The sequence below is a fragment of the Callorhinchus milii genome, unplaced genomic scaffold (genome assembly GCF_018977255.1).
Source record: "Callorhinchus milii isolate IMCB2004 unplaced genomic scaffold, IMCB_Cmil_1.0 Scaffold3, whole genome shotgun sequence".
In the NCBI taxonomy this organism is placed as follows: domain Eukaryota; kingdom Metazoa; phylum Chordata; class Chondrichthyes; order Chimaeriformes; family Callorhinchidae; genus Callorhinchus; species Callorhinchus milii.
This window is the reverse complement of record NW_024704744.1, coordinates 79,191,218-79,217,495: the sequence shown is the minus strand read 5'-3', so window position 1 is coordinate 79,217,495 and position 26,278 is coordinate 79,191,218. Positions and strand designations below refer to the sequence as shown.

The following is a 26,278-nucleotide window of genomic DNA, read 5'->3' as shown; positions in this document are numbered from 1 at the left end:
GAAGAACAAGAAGAAGAAGAAGAAGAAGACACATCTGATCTCTGATAGGAGTCCTGTAGCTCGGTGGTTAGAGCTCTTGCCTTACAAGCGAGAGACCTTGGTTCGATTCCCGGCAGTGTGAAACCTTGGGCAAAGTTTCCTTACTCCACATGCCTGATAATAATCCCTAAAAAAAATAATGCATTGGTCATTTCAATCCATGACTGTTTGTGGGACACTCTTGTGTGCAATTGGCTGCCACATTTCACCCACAAATATACAGTCAATTCACTTTACAGTATATTCTGTGAAGCGCTTTGAGACATCTAGAAGACGTGATAAGGCGCTATATCAAATGCAAGGATTATTATTATTATCATCCCTTTAGAACACCTGCTATGATAGCATCAAACTGCCTTTTAAATGAGTCCCATGTCCTGGCCTCAACCACCCTTTTTGGCAATCCTGTTCCAGTTGTTAAGTACCCTTTGAATAAAGAAAAACTTCCAAGTATCGGTCCTGTCCTGAAATTGCCCTTTGCAACTTTAAAGTATGCACTCTTGTTCTACGGTCTCGTGAGATATTGTTCTGGGTTTACTTTGAAATCCTTTTTAAAATTGTAAGGATGGTTACTAGTAACTCTATGTATCCGTTGACAGATGTCTAAATAGAGAAATGTGCAACAAAGACAGCAAACTTTTTTTAAAAAGCATCAAATACTGTACATTGAAAACTAGAAGTGAACATTGAATGGGACATGAAACTTCCAGCTGGGTGGGATTTCTGACAGTAGATTTGTTATAATACGAAGTGCTGTAAAAAGGCATCATGTTTTCATCTGAACTGATAAATCTGCTATGGATCCTTTTATGCTGAAACATTTCAGCAATTCTGCGGTTCTTAGATCTCGAAGTGACTAATCTTTAGCAAAAGGAATTCAAGCTAGATAAGAGCATCCTTCCAGTTTGACATTTGCTTGAAGAATTAGTGCAACTATAAAATGACAACTTGTATTTATATAACTCCCTTCACATAGGGTAATATCTCGGAGCACTTCACAATGGTGGGGTTGGACACGGAACAATGGAAAAAGGAGATGGGGAGATGATCATATTATCTGAGAGGTTATGTTTTCAGCCACTACGCCCCAAATCTCTGGAACTCCCTGCTTCAATCCCTCCGTCTTGCCCCCCGTCTTCCCCGTCTTCATATCATACCTGAAGACTTTCCTCTTCTTCTTCTTTGGCATATTTATCAGTTTAGATGAAAAGATAATGCCGTTTTACAGCACTTCTTCCTATTGTAACAAATCCATTGGCGGAAATCCCACTCAGCTGGAGGCTTTGTATCTCATCCAATTTTCTCTTCTAGTTTACAATGTATTTATTTTGGACCATGCTTTCGGTCACCATCCTTCCCTGTCAATGTGTCGAACCACACTGCTGTTAAGCGCTCTGACACGCTACACGCATGAAGGGCACTGTATAAATGCAAATTGTTGTTGTTGTAGATTGATTGGAGTAAGAATCCCCGAACATGCTGAGTTTGCTGGGCTGTGCCAGAGCTGTGCAGAGAAGCTACATTTGTCTTTATCTTCCCCCGGTTAGTATGTGGAGTCCTGTAGCTCAGTGGTTAGAGCACTCACTTTGCAAGCGAGAGACCTGAGTTCAATTCCAGGCAGGGCGAAACCTTGGGCAAGTTTCCTTACTCCACACGCCTAATAATAATCACTCCAAAAAACAAAACAATAATAAATTGGTCATTTTCAATCTACGACTGTTTGTGGGACATTGCTGTGCGCAATTGGCTGCCGCGTTCGCCCACAAATATACAGTCAATTCATTTTACACTGTGAAGCGCTTTGGGATGTCCTCCCGACGTGAAAAGCGCTATATCAAATGCAAGGATTATTATTATTATTATTATTATTATTATTAGGAAGGTTAAAGTCAGGTGGGTTTTCTGCACCTGGTGCTTCTTCAACACCCTCTACTGGAAACGAGGAGAGGTAGGCTCAGCCCTGAAACCTCTACAGTCAAGTGGCCAGCTGACACTCACTGCCGTGGCTCATCCATGAACCAATATTGTACATTGTTAAAATAAACAACTATCTAATGCCAGCATACACGAAGGAGCAGAGCATGACTACTCCATGGCACCCTCCTCAGATAGTGCAGAATACAGTTAGTCCATTAAAGCCACAACGATTTTGGTACTTTATTGCAGTATTCAGAGAGGCAAACGGTGTAACAGGGAATCTTTACTTTTAAATCTGACTTTCAGGAGTAAAATTGCTAAAAAAAGTTGTGTTTTTTAAATGCAGTGAATTTTTGTAAAAAAAAAGTCTTCACGTTTTGTGCTTTAAACTTTTGTGGTTTGTAGGTTAAACATTTCCACAGGTTAAACATGTGCTGAGTTTAAAGGATTTCATTGCCATAGTGTATTGGTTAGTACTGTCGAACAAGAGAACACTGTTCGATCCCCGGATGGACTGAAGCCTTAGGCAAATTTCTTTACTCCACATGCCTCTGTTTACTTAGCAGTAAGCAAAAACCTGGTTGTCACTCAATCCACGACAGATTGCCGTGTTTTGTCTACAAAATATACTGTCAATTCATTTTACAGTGTATTGTGTGAAGCGCTTTGAGACGTCTCGAAGACGTGATAAGGCGCTGTATCAAATACAAGGATTGTTATTATTATTAATATACCATAAGAACAACAGGAGGAATCCTGTCCTTCCGGAATCCTGTTCTTGCTCCGTTTGCTCCAGCTTCCTCTCCTTCAACGCCTGGATCTCGCCCAGTTAAGTTTTGCTTGAATCCAGTTAGCACTTAATGTATCTGAAACTTGACTTTTTTTCTGATGACATCTGTCTATGCAAACAAAATCTGTTCACTCGAAAAGTGAAGTAAAATTTTTGGGCAAGGCTAGGATTCTTGTTTGCGGAGGACAGACAGATTCTTATCTGGTAGGCCATCACACTGACTGCAACATGTACTGACTCATCCCCGAGAACTGTTAATGTCAGTCTGTGCTCATAAAGAGTTTTCCCATTGCAACTCTATTCAAAATTATTTTGAACAAGGAAGTTCCTTTTTGAGTTGTGACCGGGGCCATATTTTATGGACGGTCCTGCTAGGTGTTGGCCATCATTTTCTTCTCTCAGGACGCAATACATTGTCTCACTATGAATTTGAGCCATGCCATCTGTCTCAAAGCTCTTAAAAAGGGTCTGATTGGATTGTAAGAGCAAAATATGTGCTCTTCACACCTCTCCTACACATAGCGGAACTCACCAGCATTTGTAGGCTCATGATATTTTGGTTGTCTTCCTAGCCCTTGTTCTAAGTGAGACACAATCCAATTCTCTTCACATTCCAGTACTGTTACAGCCTCCATTTGGTTCAGCTTCATCTTTCTTTGACGCCTGAATCTCACCCAGTTAAGTCTTGCTTGAATCCAATTAGCACTTAATGTATATGAGACTTGACTTTTTTTCTGATGACATCTGTCTTTGCAAACAAAATCTGTTTAGTCTAAAAGTGAGGTAGAGTTTTCAGGCGACGATTGGATTCGTCTCTGTGTAAGCCTACAACATCCATAGTCACTACACCTATAGATGCACATTGGTGTTGTAGTACCACAGCAAGCAGCAAGAGTGGGAAAGGGACTTGTGCCATGTCTTTGAAGCAAGAATGGTGATGAGTTAATGCTGTCAGACACAATAACAATCCTTACATTTGATAGAGCGTCTTTCACATGGGGAGGATGCATCTCAAAACACTGGAAACTTAGCGAACACTGGTCTGCTAAATGCCCCCTACCCCATCATCGGTGGGCGAGCTTTCAGCCATTCTGCCCCTGCTCTCTAGAATTCTATCAAGGAGTCACACCGATTTGCCCCCTCCCTTCCCACATTCAAAACCCGCCCTAAGATGTGATGCTCTGACCCTGTTTTTGATCCTCTTTGTCTTCCCTCCCCTCTTTGGCTCCCCCCGCACCTCCCCGCACCAGCTCGGTTGACCAGTCAGCACTGCAAAGCACTTTGAGACTTGCATTATATTGTAAAACACTTTTCAGGATATACTGTAAAGTGCAATGACTGTGTGATTTCTAGGCAAAATACAAGGTTTGATGGGCAATGTGGATGTTAAGTTGATACAAACACAATCCCTTCAGACAGACAGCAATAAGTAGCAGTTGACCCTGTCAAAAGCTTTCCCTGCACTAATAGAGATGACCAAATTGTCAAGACTTGGCGGTGTAAATATATGAACAAAAGCATATGGTCGGATGCACCAGTTTCAAGATTAAAACCTCCAAACCCAGGTCCTTGAAGTTCTGGTTGAGTCATTTGTTGGATTTGCATCCTAACTGGACTGAGACCAATACTTTAGGAAGTATTGTGACAGTAGAACAAGAAGACATAGATATAGATTTGTAAATGGCAATTTCAGGACAGATATCGGGAATTTTATTTTTACCCAGAGGGTCATCAATGATTGCAACAGGTTGCCAGGAAAAGTGATTGAGGTTAGGACACTGGGACTAATTTAAAAAGCAGTGAAAGGGAACGGTAGGATGTATGGTTTGGAGGGATGAGATCGGATGGGCCGAAAGGGCCTTCTTCATCCAGATTGATCTTGTGATGTGAGAGTGCAAGTGTCCCATTGTCATGTTCTCCAAGTCATTTACATTGAGGAGCACAAAAGAAACAATTCAACCCCATGAAAAGACAGAATTTCAAATTGGGACTTGATTGTAGAACAAAATTAACAATTCTGAAATAAGTGTAAAGGGTATATAACTTAATTCACAGCCATACACTGTAATATTGGNTTTTTTTCTCCACTCAGTTAAAGGACAAAGGTAATTGAAACTCACTATTGAGCTAAAATTAGATGCTTGGTTACACAGGGACCTTGAACATCCAGATTTCTGTTTCACAAGAATTCAGTTAGAGTTTAGTCAATTTCACTCAAACAAAAAGCTGTTCAAAAAATATTTGTTAAGTATATAAAAAATGAAAGTTCCAAACCATTTTCAATCTATAGATGATTCGATTCTCTCTGGTGCAATGAATCGTTTAGTTGTAAACTGTTGTTGAATGAATATTTTGCCTAGATTAGCAGGATTAGCAGACATCTGCAGGTGAATAACCTTGCCAGAGTTTAAAAAGGAGCAAAAAAGTGGAAGAGGTTTAATTTTAGATGTATGCCAGAAATTGTGCGACAGAAGAGTGCTTATGGTGTCAGACTGATTCAGTCTGATAACCTTCTCATCTCTGAATCAGAAGATTATGGGTTCAAGTTCCATGTCGGGGGAGTTTATGCTCATAGCCTTCGCTGACCCTCCAGTGCAGTGCTGGGGGAGGGTTGCATTGTTCAAAGGTACTGTTCTTCAGATGAGATAATAATAATAATATAATAATCCTTGCATTTGATATAGTGCCTCCTCACACCATTAAGACGTCTCAAAGCGCTTCACAGAATATACTGTAAAGTGGATTGACTGTATATTTTGTGGGTGAACTAAGGATTATTATTATTTATTAGCCTCATATCGTTTAAAGGACTGTTTTGTTTCGCTAAAGATCTAATGAATGCTGCAAGTCTGGAGACCAAGTACTCAGCAAAGCACTTGATGAGGACAGGCTAGCGTCAGATGTGGATTCAACACCCTTTCAATAAATGGCCAGTAACACAGATACTTATATTAAAGTAACTATAAAGTGCCACTGTTTGCCAGGAGTTTGAAATTCACGGAAGGGTGTGGTTGAATCAAATATTCATCTGCCTGAGCTTATGGCCACAGCCTTGTTACAGGTCATTCAATTGAACATTCTTTCAATATTTATGGTATTCCATGCCTCTCACTGCATAGCCCCTATATATACATTCCAGATTAATGGGTCTAAAATTAAGAGCTAATTAGTTTCTTCGCTTAATGAGAATATAGCAAATGTTTGGGGTAACAGCTGATGAGCACCTCAGTGTTCAGATGCACCTGTCTTCTCAAGTAAGAAGAAAACAACTCACGAAAAGTAGATGAGATTCTTTAAGTTCGTTGGACAAAGTAGAGATCAGTTTTGCCCCCAGCGCATCATTTCACTTCATGGCTGATTGTGGGGAATTGCTGTGTGTAAATTGGCTGCCGAGTCTGCCTACAAATGCACAGTCACAACACTGCAGTATATCCTGTGAAATGCTTTGAGATGCCTTCCTGACATCAAACATAAGAACTATTATTATTTATCACTAAAGGTTTAACCCCGACTGAATGCAAAGGTGGGTGATTTACATAACATTAACAATCCTTGCATTTGATATAGGGCCTTATCACATTGTTGGGACGTCTCAAAGCGCTTCACAGAATACACTGTGAAGTGAATTGACTGTATATTTTGTCGGCGAAATGCGGTGGCCAATTGCACACAACAGTGTCCCACAAATAGTTGTTGGTTGAGTGACAATTTTTTTTAAGGGGGGAAATATTACTCCCAGAAAGCAATCCGCCAATTGATTAACAATTGGGTTTCTAGGTAAACAGAGACTTGTGGAGTAAGGAAACCTAAGTCCTGAGAAATAATGATGACTTTGCACACGTACTGCTTTTAGATTCTGCTACCATTTGCCACTGGAGAATTAATGGCAATATTTTGGCTTTCAAAAGGTTATATAAACGCAGCTCCAATGTAATTGTGCCTGGACTGTATTTCAATTCAATGCCATTTAGATAAAGAACGGAAAGGACTTGGGACTGACTCTGCCAGTGATGAATGGATTGTCAAAACCTGGCCTTCTAATGGAATTCCTGTAACGTAGTGGTTAGAGCAGTCACCTCGTAAGTGAAAGGACCTGGGTTCGATTCCTAGGCAGGGCGAAACGTTGGGCAAGTTTCCTTACTCCAATCGCCAATCGCCTCTGTTTACTCACAGTAAGTATGAACCCGGTTGTTAGTCGATTGGCTTTTCCGGGGATAATAATCCTTCCAAAAAATAATAATAATTTGGTCAATCAGTCCACGACTGTTTGTGGGACACTGCTGTGCGCAATTGGCTGCCATGTTTCGCCTACAAAATATACAGTCAGTTCACTTTACAGTGTATTCTGTGAAGCGCTTTGAGATGTCTCGAAGACGTGATAAGACGCTGTATCAAATGCAAGGATTATTATGGAAGGATTGTCTGAATTGTCTTTGTAGCTTCACTTGTGGTATCGTTGAAAGCATCAATTATCTCACAGAATACTTTGTCAGCATATTTATTAAGAACATAAGAATTTGCTGGGCGAAAGAAGACCATCTAGTTCACCTTCCACCATCCTGGCAGTCGCTTGACATGTTGTGTCCCAAACTATATCCTGCATCCCGAGATATTATTTTCTAGCAGAAATCTATCTAATTTGTTCTTGAAACAAACAACATTTTCTGCTTCCATTATCTCCCTAAGGAGCCTGTTCCATAGGTTAACTACTCACTCATTATAAAGATAAAGTGTTTCCACAGATTTGTTCTGAATTTACCTCCTTCAAATGCAAGCCATGTCCTCTGGTTCTATTGTTCCATATAAGATAAAACAGCTTATCATTATCTACATTATTTCATACGGCTGGACCAAGTACTCTTGAATCAAACCAGCCATTCGTTTTAATTCAAAATGATGCTTTGTTCATTTGATGTACATCTGAAGACAGTAGTTTGGCTGCATTACACAAACTGTAGATGACAGTCTGAGGCTCTGGCATAGCTGTGTTGTAAAAATTATGGTTGGTGTGGACCGATGGCCTGAGACTGTGGAGTAATGTTATGTTGTGTTATAGAGACGAGCTATGGATGAGCTTTGATCAATGCCTTTAGTAATACTAATAAGAATATTAGCCCTTGCATTTGATATAGCACCTTATCAAATCGTTGAGACATCTCCAAGCACTTCACAAAATATATTGTAAAGTGGATTGACTGTATATTTCTGGGCTAAACGCGACAGGCAAATGTGCACAGTAGTGTCCCACAAACAGTCCCCACAGCAGAGCAAAACTGGAATAATTGTGTAGATTTTTGTGGGTCTATTTAATTCCCATACGTAGCACCCCTACATAGAGGAGTTTAGCCGGGCTCAGATGTAGCACTCTCGTCTCTGAGTCAGGAGATTGTGGATTCAAGCCAAGATCAGGACTTTAAGGCTGACACTCTAGTGCAGTGCTGGTGGGAACATTGTCAGAAGTGCTGTCCTTTGGACGAGACATTTAACCGAGGTCATATATGTCTGTTCAAGTGAATGTGAAAGATGCCATGGCGTTGTTCAAAAAGGGAAGGGAGTTTGTCCTGGCCACAATCCCGCAAAAAAAAATTGGTCATTCACTTCATGGCAGCTTGTGGCATATTTCTGTGTGTAAATTAGCTGCTGGGATTCGCATGCAAAGTAAACAGTCCCCTCTTCTCTCATGCCCTGGGTTGACACTGGGGATTATCCTTGTTGCTTTTCTCTGCACTGCCTCTAGAGCCTGGGCAGCCCCCTTATGTCACAGTTCTCTAGGTGCGGCCTGACCAGACCACTGTACAGCCTGTGTGTGATATGACGCCTGGGGATCTGATCTTAATTGATTTGGCAATATAGCCCAGCACCCTGATTGCCTTGTTTTATTGCTGCCTGACACTGTTTTGACGTAGCGAGTCGACTCAGCCTCCCCCTTGGTGATTTTTATTGTTGGTCACTGTAAGAAAAGTGCACAAAACATTGTGCTCGTATTTACTATTACTGTTGGACTGTATAAAATTAATTTAAAAGAAAACGAATGAGTGCAAAGGCCCATGAAACCTCATTTCACATTCATGGAAAAACTCTTAAGTTATCATCAGCATGCAGCTCACTGTTCACCAGTTCATATGAGACTGCTTCCACCAAGCACATCTACCACGGCGTTCAGCCAAAGGTTTGGGTAGATATCACAGGCCGGGGGCTGCCTCGCCAGATACAACCGGCATTGAATTAATGGGTCGAAAAAATACCACGTTTCATATCAGATTCCTCTTGTTGTGGAATGTGCTATACAATCTGTTGTGAAATATCATACATTTTGAGCTATCTCTAAAGCCTTCCCACCGGAGTGAATCTCTCTTCCCCTCTTACTTCAGCACAATCATTGCACCCAAAAGTCATTTCCAAGATTTCTACATCCCTGTTTATCCCAACAACAGTCCCCCCACCCCCACATTGTTATTCCTCCACCCTCCCATTACAACATGAAGCTGCTTTTTTTAAGGAGTCCCGGCCTCAACCAGCCCTTCGTGGCAGCCTTTTTCAGTGGATTAATACTGTGAAATGTAACGACTGAACTTCGAAGCGCTTTGAGACACCTACCTGATATGAAAGGCTCTACGTCAAATGCAAGAATTATTATCGCTATAATTATTATTATTACCATCAGTTAATCTGACAATATTTTACAATCCCCAAGCATAACATCAGACGATGGTAAACAAGACAGCAAAAATTAAGTGCACAAATAACGTAACATGACAATCTCATACGGCTGGACCAAGTACTCCTGAATCAAAGCAGCCATTAGTTTTAATTCAAAATGATGCTATTGGACTCCTACCTAAGGAGATGTTTGAATATAATGTGATGAATGTCATCCTCTCGGCTTGCTGTGCTGAGAGCCCAGGAAACCGAGGGGGCCTGGGAAAAAAGGCAAGGTGATATTTACATTGTAAATATAGCTGTGTGTGGGCCACCTGAAACCTCATTGTTCTGCTGTCCGCACGTCTGCAGTTAAGCCTTTGTAGTATCAGTGAGTGTGCAACATAAAGGTTAGGCATGAATATGCCCCTGGACCCTGCTGATCTGACAGCTTGAACATGGTGACGCAAGATAAGTACTTTTATTTTTTGATTCAAAGGCTTGTAGCAGAATGTTTAAACCCTGTTGGGATCCCTGCACCATCTGGGCTTTCGACTGCTAAGTCCACGACTGTTGTCAGGAGCTTATTATGTTGGTTCCGTCCGAGCACCGTTTGAATATTCCGAGGCCAATTCTTCCCTTGTTCACTTTGCCCAAAAGAATGAACCCTGAGGGTCCACTGTTTAATGAATTGCACCTTTGTGTTCCTCTATCAGGACACTGGCTACCTGGCTCTAAATGGATCAACTTCATCCTCACCCTCACACCTGTGGAGTCTTGTAGCGTATTGGTTAGAGCACTTGCCTCGCAAGCGAGAAGACCTGGGATTCCCAGGCAGGGAGAAACCTTCATCAAGTTTCCTTACTCCACACACCTCTGTTTACCCAGCAGTAAATAGGAACCTGGTTGTTAGTCGAATAGCAGATTGCTTTCCTTGGGTTCAAAAGAATCTGTTCAAAAAAAAATTGGTCACTCAATCCACGGCTGTTTGTGGAACACTGCTGTGTGCAATTGACTACCAGGTTTTGCCCACAAAATACACAGTAAATTCACTTTATAATTCTGTTAAGCGCTTTGAGACATCTCAACACGTGATAAGATGCTATATTAAAAGCAAGGAATTATTATTATTATTATCCCTCCATACCCAAGCACCTTCCTATCTCTCTGATCTGCTCATACCCCACTACTTGGCTCTCCGCTTAGTTAACCCAGTTTTGCCATACACCCTCGTGCCACCATCGGTGGCTGACCTTTAGTCACTATGCCCCTCACCTCTGGAACTCGTTGCCTTTGTCGTCCTCCTCACCCCCCTCTCTATCTGTGTTTAAATTCCACTAATCTTAAACGCACCTCTTTGACTGTGCCTGTGGTCACCTCCCCCTTCCCCCTCGCTCGGTAACTAATCCCACCACTGCACAACACATCGAGACATCATCTGATATGAAAGGTGCAAAACGACTCAGCTTGTAGCACTCTCGCCTCTGAGTCAGAAAATTGTAGGTATAAGCCCCACGCCGGGACTTGGAACTAATATAGGCTGACCTTCCAATGCAGAGCTGCAGGTATGTTGCATTGTTGGAGGTGACATCTTCAGATGAGATGTTAAACTGAGGTTCCATCTGCCAGTCCAGGTGGACGTTAAACATCCCATTGCACTATTCACAAAGAGAAGGGAGTTTTTCCCTTTATCCAAACTATAGCAGAGCTGAGATACACAGCATAGCATAAGAGATGCAGAATGGTTTTAGGAACCCGGTTGTTAGTCGATTGACAGATCACTTTTCCAGGGATAATAATTCCTTCAAAATGAACACAAATAATTTGGTTGCTCAATCCACGACTGTTTGTGGGATGCTGCTGTACGCAATTGGCTGCCACGTTTGGCCCACAAAAACACAGTCAATTCACTTTACAGTATATTCTGTGAAGCGCTTTGAGATGTCCAGAAAACACGATAAGGCGCTATGTCAAATGCAAGGATTATTATTATTATCTCACTATATCACAACATGGTGCGTGGGCACTCCAGTCACCATTGCCAATATGCTGAAATGTTCGGGTGGTTGGGGGAATGAGACAAGTGGAATTGAGGGCCAGGCTCACTTCTTGAATTACCTACCATCCGCATGGCCTGACTCTAATTTACAGATTGAGAGAAATTGAAAGCGACTATTTAAGGAGGAAAGGAAGATTGATTTGGATATTTAAGAGCAGGCAACAATCAGCCTAGAGCCTCCCTGCGAAACTAGAAAATTTGCAGAATCTCTTCAATCTGTTTCGCATTGACAGAAATGTTTTTTTCTAACCTGAACCTGACAATGAAACCTCACAGAAATCCAAGCCGCAAAACACGACTGTTCTGATGAATACACACTAATTGGTAATTTAATTCGTCAACATAAAAGCACGTATCAAATCTGTAGTCTCAGTTAAGGAAGCTGATCCTGTCTCGGTGACATTTTTTTTCATATCTATTCTTCATCGTCTCCTTGAAAGGTGAAAGCGTGGAAGTGAAATTGCATGTAAAATATTAATAAGATTGCTGTGGGCTTAATATATTCTTTGTTTCTTCATAGAATTTGCATGTACATTACCTGTCCTTTCATTTATCATTCATCTTTCGGAGAGCATCTTTTCATTCCACATTCATTCCTGGCTGTTGCACAGAACAAGATTATGTGTGTTGTGTTAGCTTCCCTCAAATCGTAAACTACGAAAAATGAAGGCCCTTTCAATATTCTGAACATGTATCACTGCAACTCTCTTTAAGAGGCAGCAGATATAATAGGGAAGACAAATGGTGAGCATCTCACTAACTCTATGCTTGAGGAGCTAAACAACCTTGTTCTGCTGATTGTTAAAGCTCATTTCTTTCCACAGTTTGCCGTTTGGCCCTGTTCACAGACTGAGTTAACATTCAGAATAATAATAATATTCTAAAGGATGGGTGCCTCAGGATTTGACAAATTTACACGCTGGCTAGAATCCTTACTGATTTCCACAGAATCACAAGAATAATTTGGATGAGCAACGCTCTTAATAATACTAATCAAAGATTATTTCTTCCCATCCTTCCCCCGGAGCCAGGGGGAGGGGTGGGAAGGTGACCAAAGGCGCGGTCGAAAAGAAAGGTCTTCAGCAGAGACCTAAAAATGGGAAGGGAGGGAGCGAGACGAAGGGAGTGAGGAAGGTAGTTCCAGAGCCTCGGGGTATAGTGGCTGAAGGCACGGCTGCCGAGAGTGGAGCGGAGGACTTGGGAGACAAGGAGGAGGCCAGACCCGGAGGAACGGAGGCAACGGGTACTGTTTTGAGGAGAGAAGAGGTCAGAGAGGTAGGGGGGTGCAGAGGAGTGCAGGGACCTTGAAATCAATCTTCTCTGGGATAGACAGCCAGTGCAGTCTGGCAAGGACTCGGGTGATCGGGGAGCAGAGTTTCATGCGGGTGAGAATGCGGGCGGCAGAGTTTTCAATGGTTTGGATTTTATGAATGGTAGTGGATGGGAGACCGGCGAGGAGGGCGTTAGAGTAGTCCAGCCGAGAGGTGACAAAAGCATGGACCAGGGTTTCAGACAGTGCTTTTCATGTCAGGCTGATGTCTCAGTGCTTCACAGGATTTAGTTTCTGCACAGCAATATCCCACAAACAGCCATGGAGTGAATGATCAATTTTATTTGGGGGATTGTTGGCCATGACACCGAGCGAGAGAAACTCCCTTCTCTTTTTGAATAATGCCATGGGAATCATTAAATTCCACCTGAATAGGCAGACGGGACTCGGTTTAATGCAGCACAACCCCAGCACTGCACTGGAGCATCAGGCAAGAGTATATGAGTTTAAATTCCCGAAATAAGGCTTGAACCCACAACTTTCTGCTACCAATTGAACCAGGCTGGCACATGCTTCTCAGCCTATTGGTCTCATCTTTCCAGCATCTTCCAAGTTGTCATTCATCATTAATGTTTTATGGAGATATTTTATGGTGATATTTTTGATTGATGAATGCAATTAAAAAGAAATTCCATTCCATGAATGAGGCTGACATTACTTGAAACAATTACCTGTGGATTGTATTGCTGTTCAGCTACAAATACACAGTCACTTCACTTTGTAGCAATTACTTGTGAAGCTCTTTGAGAATTTTTGGATTTTGTATGTGCTACAGTGGTGTTCCATTCTTGCGTAATGGATGGGATACGTAAAATATAGCACAGCGCGTTAACAGGTCATCGCATCCCGGCCTACGGCACTTCCTGTTTGCTGTGCACGTGCAGACCAGGAAGTGAGGTTAGCAGGGACCATTTTGTGCACGAGGAACGTCTCTGCAGATGTAACTTCCTCTCTGTGAGTGCGCAGAAAATTGTTGGCATCACAATACATAACCAAACCTACTAGAGTGGGTAGATTAGAATATGCCTTATTTCTTCCTGTGCATGCACAACACAACAGGCACCTGCCTTATAATAGAGCCTGCATTGTGATGAGGCATGTTATAATGGGGTTCCACTGTGTATATATTCAGTACATCCATCCTACATGTATATCTTGTAAAACAGAGAGGAGCAGTTGGTGTCTAAAATGCCTGTTGATGATAGAGCTAAAAAGAAATGGCATTGCATCAGAGGTTTTGGTATATCAGAAAGCCCAAAACAGTTGTGAAGTACTGGACAAAAACAACAGCAGCTTCTGTACCTTTTGATTTATCACCAGTGATAATTATTGCATCACATTTTTTGTTCCGTTATCTGAAAGAGGGTTTACCGCCTATGTGTCTTTCTGCGCAATTTGCGGCAATGGAACAAAAGGTGATTGATTTCCGGCGTTCAGTGCTTTGGCACTGCTTGTGTTCTGCCACTCTTAGTAGATTTACAGCAGTCTTTATGAGTGGACAGTGATGTGGGCATTACACCATCCCAAATATGTGATAACTAGAAGGAGTGTTGGTGGGGTGGGGGGGTTGTTGTTTAGCAAAATACCTTTGTGATGATATCTCTCACTCCCTCACCTCGTGCAAGGTCCATCTGAAGACTGCATTTTTTTTCATCTCCCCCCTCCCCCCCACACAGTTGTCACAGCCAGCTCGGGTGGCCAGCTAGTGCCAATGCCAGTGAAAACCACCCCAATGCCATTGATATCCACCTCAATGTCATTGATATCCACCCCAATGCCAGTGATAATCACCCCAGTGTCATTGATAATCCCCCAATGCCAGTGGTAATCACCTCAATGCCAGTGATAATCACCCCAATGCCAGTCATAATCACCCCAATACCAGTGATAATCACCCCAATGCCAGTGATAATCACACTGATGGCAGTAATGACTCCTTTTGCCTTTTGTAATGACTTTTACTTTTGGTCGATATGATAATAATGGCCTGCTGCAATTGTGACCCTTTTAACTCCCAAGTCTTCTCCTAGAAATGGCTCAGACCAATAGATTATGGAGTCGAAATGGTTTGAACATTTTGTTATCAAGTTGCCAGGTGTCAACGACGAGACTTAAATGTGTATTTGTTTTCAATTCCAGGTTGATCGCATTATCTTCTGTGTTTTCTTGGAAAGCGACCATAAGATCTACAAGGAGAAAATGCTGCAGCATTTTCCTATAGGTATTCTATTTATTAATTATTCCTATTTTTTAAAACAAAAAGTTTTTAAATGCCTAGCTTTGCTAAACCAATTTTTATGTCATTTGAACTGGAATATCGTGAGTCTGGAACATGTCAAATCAAGCCAGGCTGGAGACAGGATCTTGTGGAATTATCTGAGAGAAGGAGCTTAGATTGTGTTTAGAAGAATGATTAAAATCAATAGTTGATTGTCTAGGATTCTGGTTTCAATTTGCTCTTGAGATGGACACCATTGAATCTGGGTTTGATTGAAGCCTCTGTATTGTGTTACTGGAAAGGGTAAGTAGGTGAGCTACTGTAGTCACATCTTCAGACATGGTCATGAATATTAATGCATTTCCCTCAAACAGGATCAAGTTGGCAACCAGGTTTTGAGTCAACTGCATTTGTTGCATTAACTGTGCCAAGCACACTAAGACGCCAACGCCCGTAAAGTGTGCTAAATATATTCTTGGTGTTGCTCTTTGAGCTCTCTAAATAGTGAATCTCCTCTGGGTGTTTGAGTATGAAGGTCATCCCTTCAAACAAAAAGCTCTTGAGAAGATTGGAATCCTTTGCCCAGTATGTGTATGAACAATAATAATGATAATAATAATCCTTGCATTTGATGTAGTGCCTTTCATGTCAGGAGGACACCTCGAAGCCAAGAATGTTTTGCAGTGCACAAATTGGCTGCCACTTTTGCCCACAGAATTCGCAGCATTGTATTAGAGTGTCAGCCTAGATCGTGAGTTCAAACCCCGACGTGGGGCTTGAACCAACAACCTTCGGATTCAGAGTTCTACCAACTGAGCCAAGCTGACCTGAGCCAAGGTTGTTTGTGTGAGGAATTTATAGTACAGAAGCCCAAAATTCCTAATTCCCACAGCAGCTTAAAAGTTTGTGTATCAATCTTCAAGTTTATTTTATTTTTGTCTAGTTAACGAGCAACAGTGTTAATTCATCTTGTGATTGGTACAATTGTTAATATGGTGGTGAATTGAGGGTTTGGTTATTTTCCAAAGAATAGCTCAAACTGTAATGAATTGCAACTACATTAAATGATAATTCAGTGGAACGGGCTCCGGCCTGCTTCACTATGCCCCTACCCTCTGGAACTCCATCCAGCAGTCCCTCCGCCTCGCCCCCTCCCTTGCCACCTTCAAGTCGCATCTCAAGACCCTCTTCTTCGACCATGCTTTCGATCACCCTGCTCCCCCCGCTGCCCTCAACCCTCCCTGATCCTGACCCCCAGCTCGGGTTCGAAACACTGACTGTCCTGCACCTTGGGACGTCCTCTCGACGTGAAAGACGCCATACAAATGTAATTTTGTTGTTGTTATTAATTACTCAATTAAATTAGCATTCAATGCAGTTGCAATTCATTACAGTTACCGTTCTATGTGTTCCCTGTCACAGCATCAAGCTGTATTTTTTAAATGAGTCACAGTGTCCTGGCTTCAACCATCTTTCCTGGCAACCTGTCCCAGTCGTGAATTACCCTCTGGGTAAAGAAAAACGACTTCCCTGAAATTACTCGTTATAACTCTTAACCTGTGTCCTTGTTCTTGGTGCATCAGAACTGCTTTCTGTGAATGTCTGCACTCTGGGTTGCTACCCTGCATGAGGGATGCTGTATAAAACAAAATCTGTGTTGAAGTTATTGTCTGCAAATCTATCCAAACACATATCAGTGTGGAATTTCTGTAGGACAACAATTGAAAGATACTGCAAATGGTTGGTTAATGTTCTGATTGAATAGAAGATCATTTTATATGGAAAAAGCCATATAAATAATCCATTTTGGGATGAATTGTTCTTTCTTGTGCAAACAAATCCTTGCACTGGGTTCCATTTACGCAAAAGGATGTTTATCTGCCAAAAACTGAAAGAAAGGAAGGACCCAGTTCCTGATCCACCCAGTCCAATGTCGAGCAGTGTCAAAACTCATTTCTGTTTCTCAAACATATCCCTAGAATTTAAACTTGAGATTTATGTGTTTCATTTATGCTGCAGTTGGGAGCAGGTAGCCAGGGGTACTTCCCTCTGGGAGCAGAGTCCACATTCCTTTCCAGACAAGTGGAAATTTCCATACATTTGTGATACCCTCGGTAGTTTGCCTTGGAAACTCTTGAGCCTGGTGAAAGGTTTCTGCATGTGCCAATCAACTAGCTGAAAAACTATCCCTTCACACCCTGGCGCCCCTCCTATCTCTACAACCTGCTGCCTCCCTGCACTACTACCCGCTGCCTCCGCACAACTAGCTTCAGCCTCCTTCTTGTCCCCCAGACCCTCTATCCCACCATCGGCGGCCGTGTTTGTAGCCACTACGCCCTAAAGCTGTGGAACTTTCTATTTCAATCCCTTCGCCTTGCCCCGCTCTCTCCCCATTTTCAGGTCACGCTTGAAGACCTTCCTCTTTGACTGTGCCTACGGTCACCTTCCCCCTGATTCGGCATTGGGCTCCGCCACTGTTAAGCACTCCGAGACACCGTCCTACTTGAAGGACGCTATATAAATGCAAGTTGTTGGTGGTGTTATGCTTTGGCTCTGCCTATGTGAGCTCTGCCTTCCTAAAGGGAGACACTTCCAATGGATAAACCTTCGACTCCAACTATTCAAGGGAGTAATTTAGAACAGGCTTATTAACAGACTTATTTTGAACAATGTTTTTAACCTGCTTTTTCACAGGAAAGAGCACGCTATAAATTGGAGTTGAGCACCATGATCTGAAAGCCAATCTCACCGCAGTCGAGCCCATTATCAAAAGCTGCTGTTTTTTCATCTCCAGTAATCTCAGAAATAGAGTGCGCGCTCCATTCCAACAATTTTATCTCAGGAATTTCCATGTGTAGATGGGATGCATGGAATTCTCAGTTTGGTTTCGATACTCTTAAGCATGGTAATGGATGTACGCATGTTTCAGACATCTGGCTGACCAAAATAATAAATACATTGTTCTTGAATAATAAGCCATTCAAGTTAATGTTAGAAGACCCTGTGATATTGGGGCAAAATCTGCCTGAATCCTCCAGCCAATTGCTAGATGTTAATTGTTGTGACCTAGCAGAGTGAGGAATTCAGCCCTCCTAGGCAGATCAACCGCAAAGGCGCTATATCAAATATAAGGACTATTTTTGTTATTATACAAGTCCATCTCACAGAGATTAGCCTGTAAAAGCAAACTTACACCAGGTAGAATCCATGATGAAGTTAACTATGTGTTGAGCATATGTTGTGCTTCAAAACTGATGAAGTAGGCCAAGACAATTGATTTAACAGTTGTTTTAAACTCTATCTAGCCTAGAGTGAGACTGAGACATGAAGCATGATTGCCTGCCTCCTGTTTGTATCAGTGTTTGTGCCGCACATTAGGAAATAAGCATTTAAAATTGGTTTACAAGCAAACACAGTCTCAAGGAAAAACATGCACGCACACATCAGGAATGATACAGTATCAAGAACTTCAAATTAAATTGTACCAGCGTACACCACCAGACGCTCAGCAGATCAGCAGTATTGCAGGCTGTGGAAACTGCTGCTCTGGGCCATCCACATTGACGTGCGTGGCTTGCCCTGTCAGTGTTATTAACTATGGGAGGCAGAGAATTAACGAATGTTCGCATCTATCTCAGCGGGATCTATGCCTGCAATTTAGAGGAGCCAGAGATGCCACACAGTTTGGGTCCTGACAAATAAAAGCAAGCCCGGGGAAGATGTATACGTGAAAGGAAAAGGGATCGTAGGACACCATTCTGATTATTTTTCTCGTGGTCCCAAGCTATTAGCAGTAGACTGGTTCAGCAAACTGCATTCATCTCATTTACACTGCTCCGTGCTGTGAATATGTGAACTGTCTTCGACCTGTCAGATATCGCAGGCTACCCTTTGTGCAGCACCAGGAGAATGGCAAAGTTAGACATGGAGGTCGGAAAGGACTGCCTCAGGAATGCAGCAGTTTTATTGGCAAGCAACCACCAGAAACCTCTCTTCCCCCCCACCCCACCAAGCTCAAGTCTGGTCAGTCAGTGGGATGCATATTGTATTCCTGCGTCACAAGGCACTTTTTCCAGTGGGTGAGCGCCAGTAACCCACCGCTTCCCCGAGGAGCACTTTTGTTAGCACTGTGATGTGGGTTTTTTGGTCAGCCTGACACATGCGGAAACCCATCACCGTGCTTAAGAGTATCCGAAACTAAATGAGAATTCCATGCATCCCACCTACGCACGGCAACTTCCGGAGATAGATTGTTGGAATGGAATGCTCACTCACTCCCTGTAGGGACCCATCCTGCTTACCTTATTTTGGAAAATATTTTGGGGCAGGTTGGCAAGAGCCAGGACGTGTGCGTTTGTGTAGTGCTGGAATCTAACCAGCTAAAACTGCAGAGCTTGCCATCGATAGCACTGTCTGGCAAGCTTTCCAACTAATTGTCCAGCTAGGGCCAGCCTACCCATTAGGGCTTTGGCTTGCAGGGTTGTTCACCTGACATTTCTTGATCCAACCGAACATTTACTGAAAATGGAAAATTGCTTCCTCTCCTGCAACAGCTGATATATTTAAAGGCACGCTGTATCGCACGTATTAATGCTTGATAGATTTGTCATTTTGCCTGCAAAATACACGGTCATTACGCTTTGCGGTGTATCCTGTGAAGCACTTTGAGACGTCCTTCTCAACGTGAAAGGTGCTATATCGAATGTAAGGACTATTATTTTTACATGGGTTTCTCCTTTGTGGATTGGGTTAACAAACCAAGAGCAAAACATGGAGGCATAATTAACCAAAGGAAGGCAGGTGATTCTGGATTCCTTTACAATGGTTGTTAGTTACAGAATTCAGGACACTGTGTGCATTTGCATGTGGAATTGTTAGCGCTCAAAACCCACGTTGTGACTTTGAACTGACACAGTCTAGGCTGTTGCTCCAAAGCATAGCTGGGTGTGCTGTCCCTTTCTTGACACGTTAAAACGTTCTGTGCCTGTTCAGGTGGATGTTAAAGATCCCGTGACACCATTTGAAGAGAGAAGGGAGTGCCTCCTGGTGCCCACAATTCCCCAGATAAAATTGGTCGTTCACTTCATGGCTGTTTGTGTTATGTTTCTCTAACAGTTGATTCTTTCCTTACCTCCCCATATAAAGCAAGAAATATTCAGTTGCGTTGCTAAATGCGGTTAATGTAATAATAACTATTCAATATAGAGGTCTAATTGAAAGTATTCTGTTGAAAACGGAAAATTGAAACCTGTGCTGTTGTACACCCATGTTAATATAGTCACAGTGGAGAGCTTGTACTAGAGCAATTTTATTCAAATAAATTGCATTGCAAAATCCCTGTGACACACTGTGGCAATCTGAGACATCTGCTTGAAACTGGTAATCATCCATACTACTAATAAAGGAAAGATAAAATCTTTGAAGCCTCGTGAAAAGGTTGAAGAACTCATGCATGACAGATAGGGAACTAAGAATAATATTTCACAATTCTCTACATGGCATCAAATAGGTAACTGCTTCATAATTTATTATCTGCGATGGTGCACTGCAGCGCCAATTTAATGGGACTAACCTCTGTAATAGAATTTTCGTCAGCATGTGCTGATAGTGGAAGATCTAACTGCTGGGTCTTGTAAGCATAAACGATCCACTCTATGCTCATTTTCAGGTGTTGTTCTTGTTTTATCTTAACAATAGTAAAAGTCTCTCTCCTCTGTCCTGTCTCATGGTATTAGCTTAATTCTCACTGTTTATTCCCACCACTGTATTTGCAATGTATCTGCCACTTGTCGGCCCAACTGCCCATTCTATTTCAATTTCCACTGCACAGTGTTTGGTTTGGGTTCTTTGCAATCCAACTTGAGCCACAGCAGCCAAGAGAGAAAGCTTTGTTTCCGATGCCACATCTAAATCATTGCAGTGTAATGTAAATGCTTGCAGTAATAACAATAATAATTATTATTTCTGAACCTTCCTGCTAGTAACCTCATTCTTTGCCAGTGCAACTCGTGACAACCCCTGTAATGGCCCATCCTTGCAATGACTAGGACCCCAGTTACATGTCGTTCCATGTGTCGGTGTAATACCTATGTGGAACTCTCAGTCCAGTTTGGATAGTCTTTTGAATTTGATGGGCTTCTGCGTTCGTCAGACCCCCAGCTATCCAAAAAAAATTCATTCAGTTGTGTTGAAAGAAAGTAAAATCCTTTCTTTAGCTTATCTCCAGTTCCATCTTAGAAAATCTTGTCTCCTTCATGAAATCAATGGAGAAAACTTCTCTTGTTGCGTATGCCGCCTACCCACAAAGCCCCACCTTGGCTCGGGTGACGTCGCAGAATTGATGACTTCTGTGAAAATTCATTTTTCATTACCTCTCGGGTCAGTAATCTATTACGTCTGTGTCTGCGGAAAATGAATTACCTTTCAAAAGAAGTACTTTTTAAGGTCAGCTCGCAGTTACCGCAAAAGGCATGCCGAAATGCAACTTTTTGTGCAAAGGTGTTCAAAAGCAAGTTAAAGGTGCTTATGCAGTTAATGATTTATTCACTGTAATCTGCCGGTAATTATATATCCAATTTGCAAAGTGTTTTTTCAAAGCTCCTAATTATTCCCGATGAGAATGGAGTGCTGTCACTCCGGAAGGTTTGCAAACTCGAGGAGAAGAATCCCCACGCAATGTGCGATATCACACCACTTTGCAGGGTTTTGTTTATGTGGGAGATCTTTGCGACTCACACCTGATTCCCACTCTCTTCTGCTTTGTCACACTTATCCTAGATTCTCTGGGGTGTGAGTATTTTCATTAAAAAGAACTCCCAAAGGAGTTCTTTTTCCCAAAACTACCGAACAATAGTTTGCAGGATTGCATCTCAGATCGCTTCACAAATGTTTCTAAGTGAGATTTATTATAATAATAATAATAATCCTTGCATTTGATATAGCGCTTTTCACATCTTCTTGACATCTCAAAGCACTTCACAGAATAGACTATAAAATGAATTGACTGTATATTTGTGGGTGAAACGAGGCAGCCAATCGCGCACAGTAGTGTCCCACAAACAGTCGTGGATTGAAAATGACCAATTTATTATTATTTTGTTTTTGGAGGGATTATTGTTAGGCGTGTGGAGTGAGGAAACTTGCCCAAGGTTTCGCCCTGCCTGGAATTAAACCCAGGTGTCTCACTTGCAAGGCGAGTACTCTAACCACTGAACTACAGGACTCTACACTTTAAAGTCAGAAATAGAGGAGGTGAAATGCCGGGTAGAGAGAGGGAGTTCCAAAAGTTAGGGGCATTGAATTGATTGTGGCTTAGAATTGATTGTGGCTTAGAATTGCAATAAGGTTTTTGTCCCCAAACTATAACATCTCCCTGTGAATGCTGCTTACATCTAAGTAAATCTAGATCCAGGTGAAACGCCTGTGTCTGTGCTGTAACAGTGTACGATTGCTGTCTTCCCTTTTCAAATATATACCTTGGTGAATTGGTACAGTAACAGTTTGCCTACAAAATACAAAGTCACTACAGTACATGAAGCGCTTTGAGGTGTGCTCGCAGTGGGAAAGGTGCAATATCAAAAGGCAGATATTACTATTATATGAGTTATTAAGGTGACAGTGCTGGGAATGGAATGTCCTGTGCTTTTACATAATAATAATGCTTACATTTGATATACTGTCTTATGAAGTCTTTGAGATGTCTCAAAGCGCTTCACAGAATGTACTGTAAAGAGAATTGACTGTATATTTTGTGGGCGAAAGCCTGAAGCCAATTGCACACAGCAGTGTCTCACAATCAGTCATGGATTGAGTGACCAAATTATCTTCTTCTACACTAATAAAACAACAATGTTTGTCTGCACTTCAAGGTCTGTGTTTATCAATCTTTTATCTTCTTCTGTCTCTTCTTGTATATATTACTATATGGTAATAAATCGACAATGTCTGTCTGCGCTTCAAGAAGGATCTCAATAACCAATTGACTAAGAGACATGATTTGTACCTCATCAGAAAGGTCTTGCATCTGGAAGTGACATGGGCATATTTGTTTTCGGATACCTCCGATCGTTCATGAGTTATTTTTAGTTTGACATTTTTCGCTGCTGTCATACCTGGTGGCTGCCAAGTCAAAGTTGCGCTGTGGCATCCTGCTTCACAGAGCACCTACGTACATACTGCAGTTAATACCTAGTGTCCATGCCGGCAGACCGTGGGGCTGTGGCATCCTGCGTCGCAGAGCACGCACGTATCCAAGTGGTGGGAACAAAATAAAGAACACAGACAAAGCTAAGTCACAGCAACAACAAAAAAATTACATTTTTAAAGCACCGAGTCCTCCCACTGAGTCCTCCTGAAAGATATCCTCCCACAGGAGGATGTGTATAGATAAAGATGAAATGTCTGTCTGTGTGTAAATCTACATTCCATATTGGATCCTTTGGTTGCAAGCGTAGCTGCAACGGGTACAGCTAGTTTTTATTACTTTTTTTAAGGGATTATTATTAATTATCATTATTCCCGGAAAGCAATCCATCAATTGACTAACAAACAAAGTAAACAGAGGCGTGTGAAGGAAGGAAACTTGCCTAAGGTTTCGCTCTGCCCAGGAATCAGGTCCTCCTTTAGCTCGCAGTGGTAGTAAATATACTCAGGTTATGCCCTAACAATGCACTTTAACCAAAGCCTCAGAAGAGTGCTTTTTGTGTCCCTTTCTCTACGTGTCAGCATTTTGCTTCAGTCATCCTTATGTCCCAGTGAGAGAGAGTGCCAATTTGCCACCAAGTTGTGCTGTATTGTACGACACGACACGTTTGTTCTATAGAACCTGTTAGGAACTGGGCTGAGATTTACCCAAACTCACTTGAGGCCAGTGGAGAGAGAAGAATTTAATTGCCACACTAGAATTCCCTTCTAGACCATTGAGATAAGATTTATAGATGGGAAGGAATATAGCCAGCAGGAAAAAGTCATTAATTCTTAATGTAAATAAACCGCATGTTTGCAAGGATCCGAGATGCCAGATGTGACCAGCTTTGCTATGGTTATGAGCTTTAACCAGTGTGATTGTCAGACAGAAATGAATGTACAAACATCACACTGAGTAACCTCTTCAACCGCAGCATCTTCTTTAGTTTTCCTGCAAGAAACATTATGGCAGACCCATAAACCATTGAAGACAAGTGCCAGGTTTCCGAGCAAGTGCCAGAATGATGTGTCTTTCAGTGCTTTGCTGGTGTTTTCAGATGATAAAGGGAGTCGGTCACTGTTGCATCTAACTAGGCAATGCTTAGTATTACCAATAGTTTGGAAAGCACATTCAGGGCATGAACACTGGCGAAGTAGACTGCGGAAATTTGCGGAAACACTATCTCAGTGATATAGAAGTAAATAATATGAAACAGGCTTCCCAGGGAGACGATGAAAGCAGAAAGTGGAGTCCTGTAGCTCAGTGGTTAGAGCACTCGCTTTGCAAGTGAGAGACCTGAGTTCAATTCCAGGCAGAGGGCTAAACCTTGGGCAAGTTTCCTTACTCCACACAGAGCCTAATAATAATCCCTCCAAAACCAAAAACAATAATAAATTGGTCATTTTCAATCTAAGACTGTTTGTGGGACATTGCTGTGCGCAATTGGCTGCCGCGTTCGCCCACAAATATACAGTCAATTCACTTTACAGTGTGTTCTGTGAAGCGCTTTGGGACGTCCTCCCGACGTGAAAAGCGCTATATCAAATGCAAGGATTATTATTATTATTATTATTATAAAGTTTTGGTTCTTTCAAAAGCAAATTAGATAGATTTATTTTAGGAAAAAGTATCTTGGGTTACAGAATATAGTTTGGGACATGTGCATGCAACTGCCACGATGGTGGGAGGCGAACTGGATGGATCTTGGTCTTCTTTCATCTAGCAATTCTTATGTTCTTACGCAGCAAAATCTCGATCTTTCAAGTCCAAGCAAATCCTCTTAAGAGACAATTGAAGTCTGCTCAGGAGAATGTGCATCTAAGGGTAGATGGCCAAATTCTGCACCTAACAGGTGGCCAAAAATATGATAAGCAGCAGGTGATTGTATAATGGCCTGAAACGGAGGAGAACTTTCTTCCCTTCTTCAAAGGTATTTCTGTCCTGAGGAATTCAATACTCCTTGGTTACAAATCTTGTCTGTCAGAGGTTGCCAAGCTCTTGCTTGATGGCTCTGCCACCAGCTGTGCTATGGCCCTGCCAAAAGAAATTATAGCCAAGGATGGATACAGCCTTGTTTACTGCTTCATCTATTAGAAATGATTCACAGATGGCTGGAGTGTCAGCATCGTCAAAAGTAGCAACGCAACTGAGAGATAACAGGTTGTCCCAAAGGTCATAAATGCCTGGAAATTGCAAAGAAAATTTCTGCTTTGTGTACTCATACAGCTATCTGTTTGTCAGGAGACATAGTCATCCCTGTTTAAAATGTACCTGGGAGGTTGGAATCTAGATAAATTCTCAAGGTATTTGGTGGCCTCCTGGCTCAGTTAGTAGCACTCTCGCTTCAGAGTCAGAAGTTTGTGGGCTCAAGCCCCATGTCGGGACATTGAGCTAATAATTTAGATTCTCTAGTGCAATGCTGTCGGAGGTGTCGTCCTTCGGATGAGATGTAGAACCAGGGTCCCTTCTGCCTGTTCAGGTGGACCTTAAAGATACCATGGCACTATTCAAAAAAAAGTGAGTTTCTTGCAATGTTCTAGCCAACAATCCTCAAGATAAAATTGGTCATTCACTTCACTGCTGTTTATGAGACATTGCAAAACGTAAATTGCCTACAAAATATACAGACACTAGACTTTACAGTAAATCTTATGACTTACTTTGATAAATTTTGCTGATGTGCTTTTGATCCAGTGTTATATCAATTACAATAATTATTATTATTTACATATATTGCCTCCATTCCTGCTCTATTACTGCCGAAGGAGTACCCCCCACTCCCATGCCTTCTGCCTTCGCTCAGCTGGCTCCGGCCTCCTGTTCGTCCCTCGTCCCCTCCGCTCCACCAATGTGCCTTCAGCCACTATGTACTGAAGCTCTGGAACTCTCTCCCTCAATCGCTCCGCCTTGCCCCCTCCCTCTCCACTTTCAAATCCAGCCTGAAGACCTTCCCTTTTGCTTACGATCACCTCCCCCCTCCCTCTCCCTCTGGTTCGGGGTCAGACTCCGTCACTGTCAAGTGCTCTGGGGCGCTACCCCACATGTATGGTGCTATATAAAGGCAAGTTGTTGTTCATAGAATTATACAGCACAGAAGGAAG

General features: G+C 42.2%; 1 protein-coding gene across 2 annotated transcripts in view; it reads left to right on the top strand.

Moving 5' to 3' along the window:
- macrod2 (mono-ADP ribosylhydrolase 2) overlaps positions 1–26,278 on the top strand; it is a 608,721-nt gene that overhangs the window by 540,954 nt on the left and 41,489 nt on the right. For both annotated transcript variants that reach the window (XM_007892291.2, XM_007892290.2), the window contains exon 11: positions 14,914–14,995. In XM_007892291.2, coding sequence (XP_007890482.2) covers positions 14,914–14,995 — 82 coding nt within the window. The remainder of the gene's footprint in view (positions 1–14,913; positions 14,996–26,278) is intronic.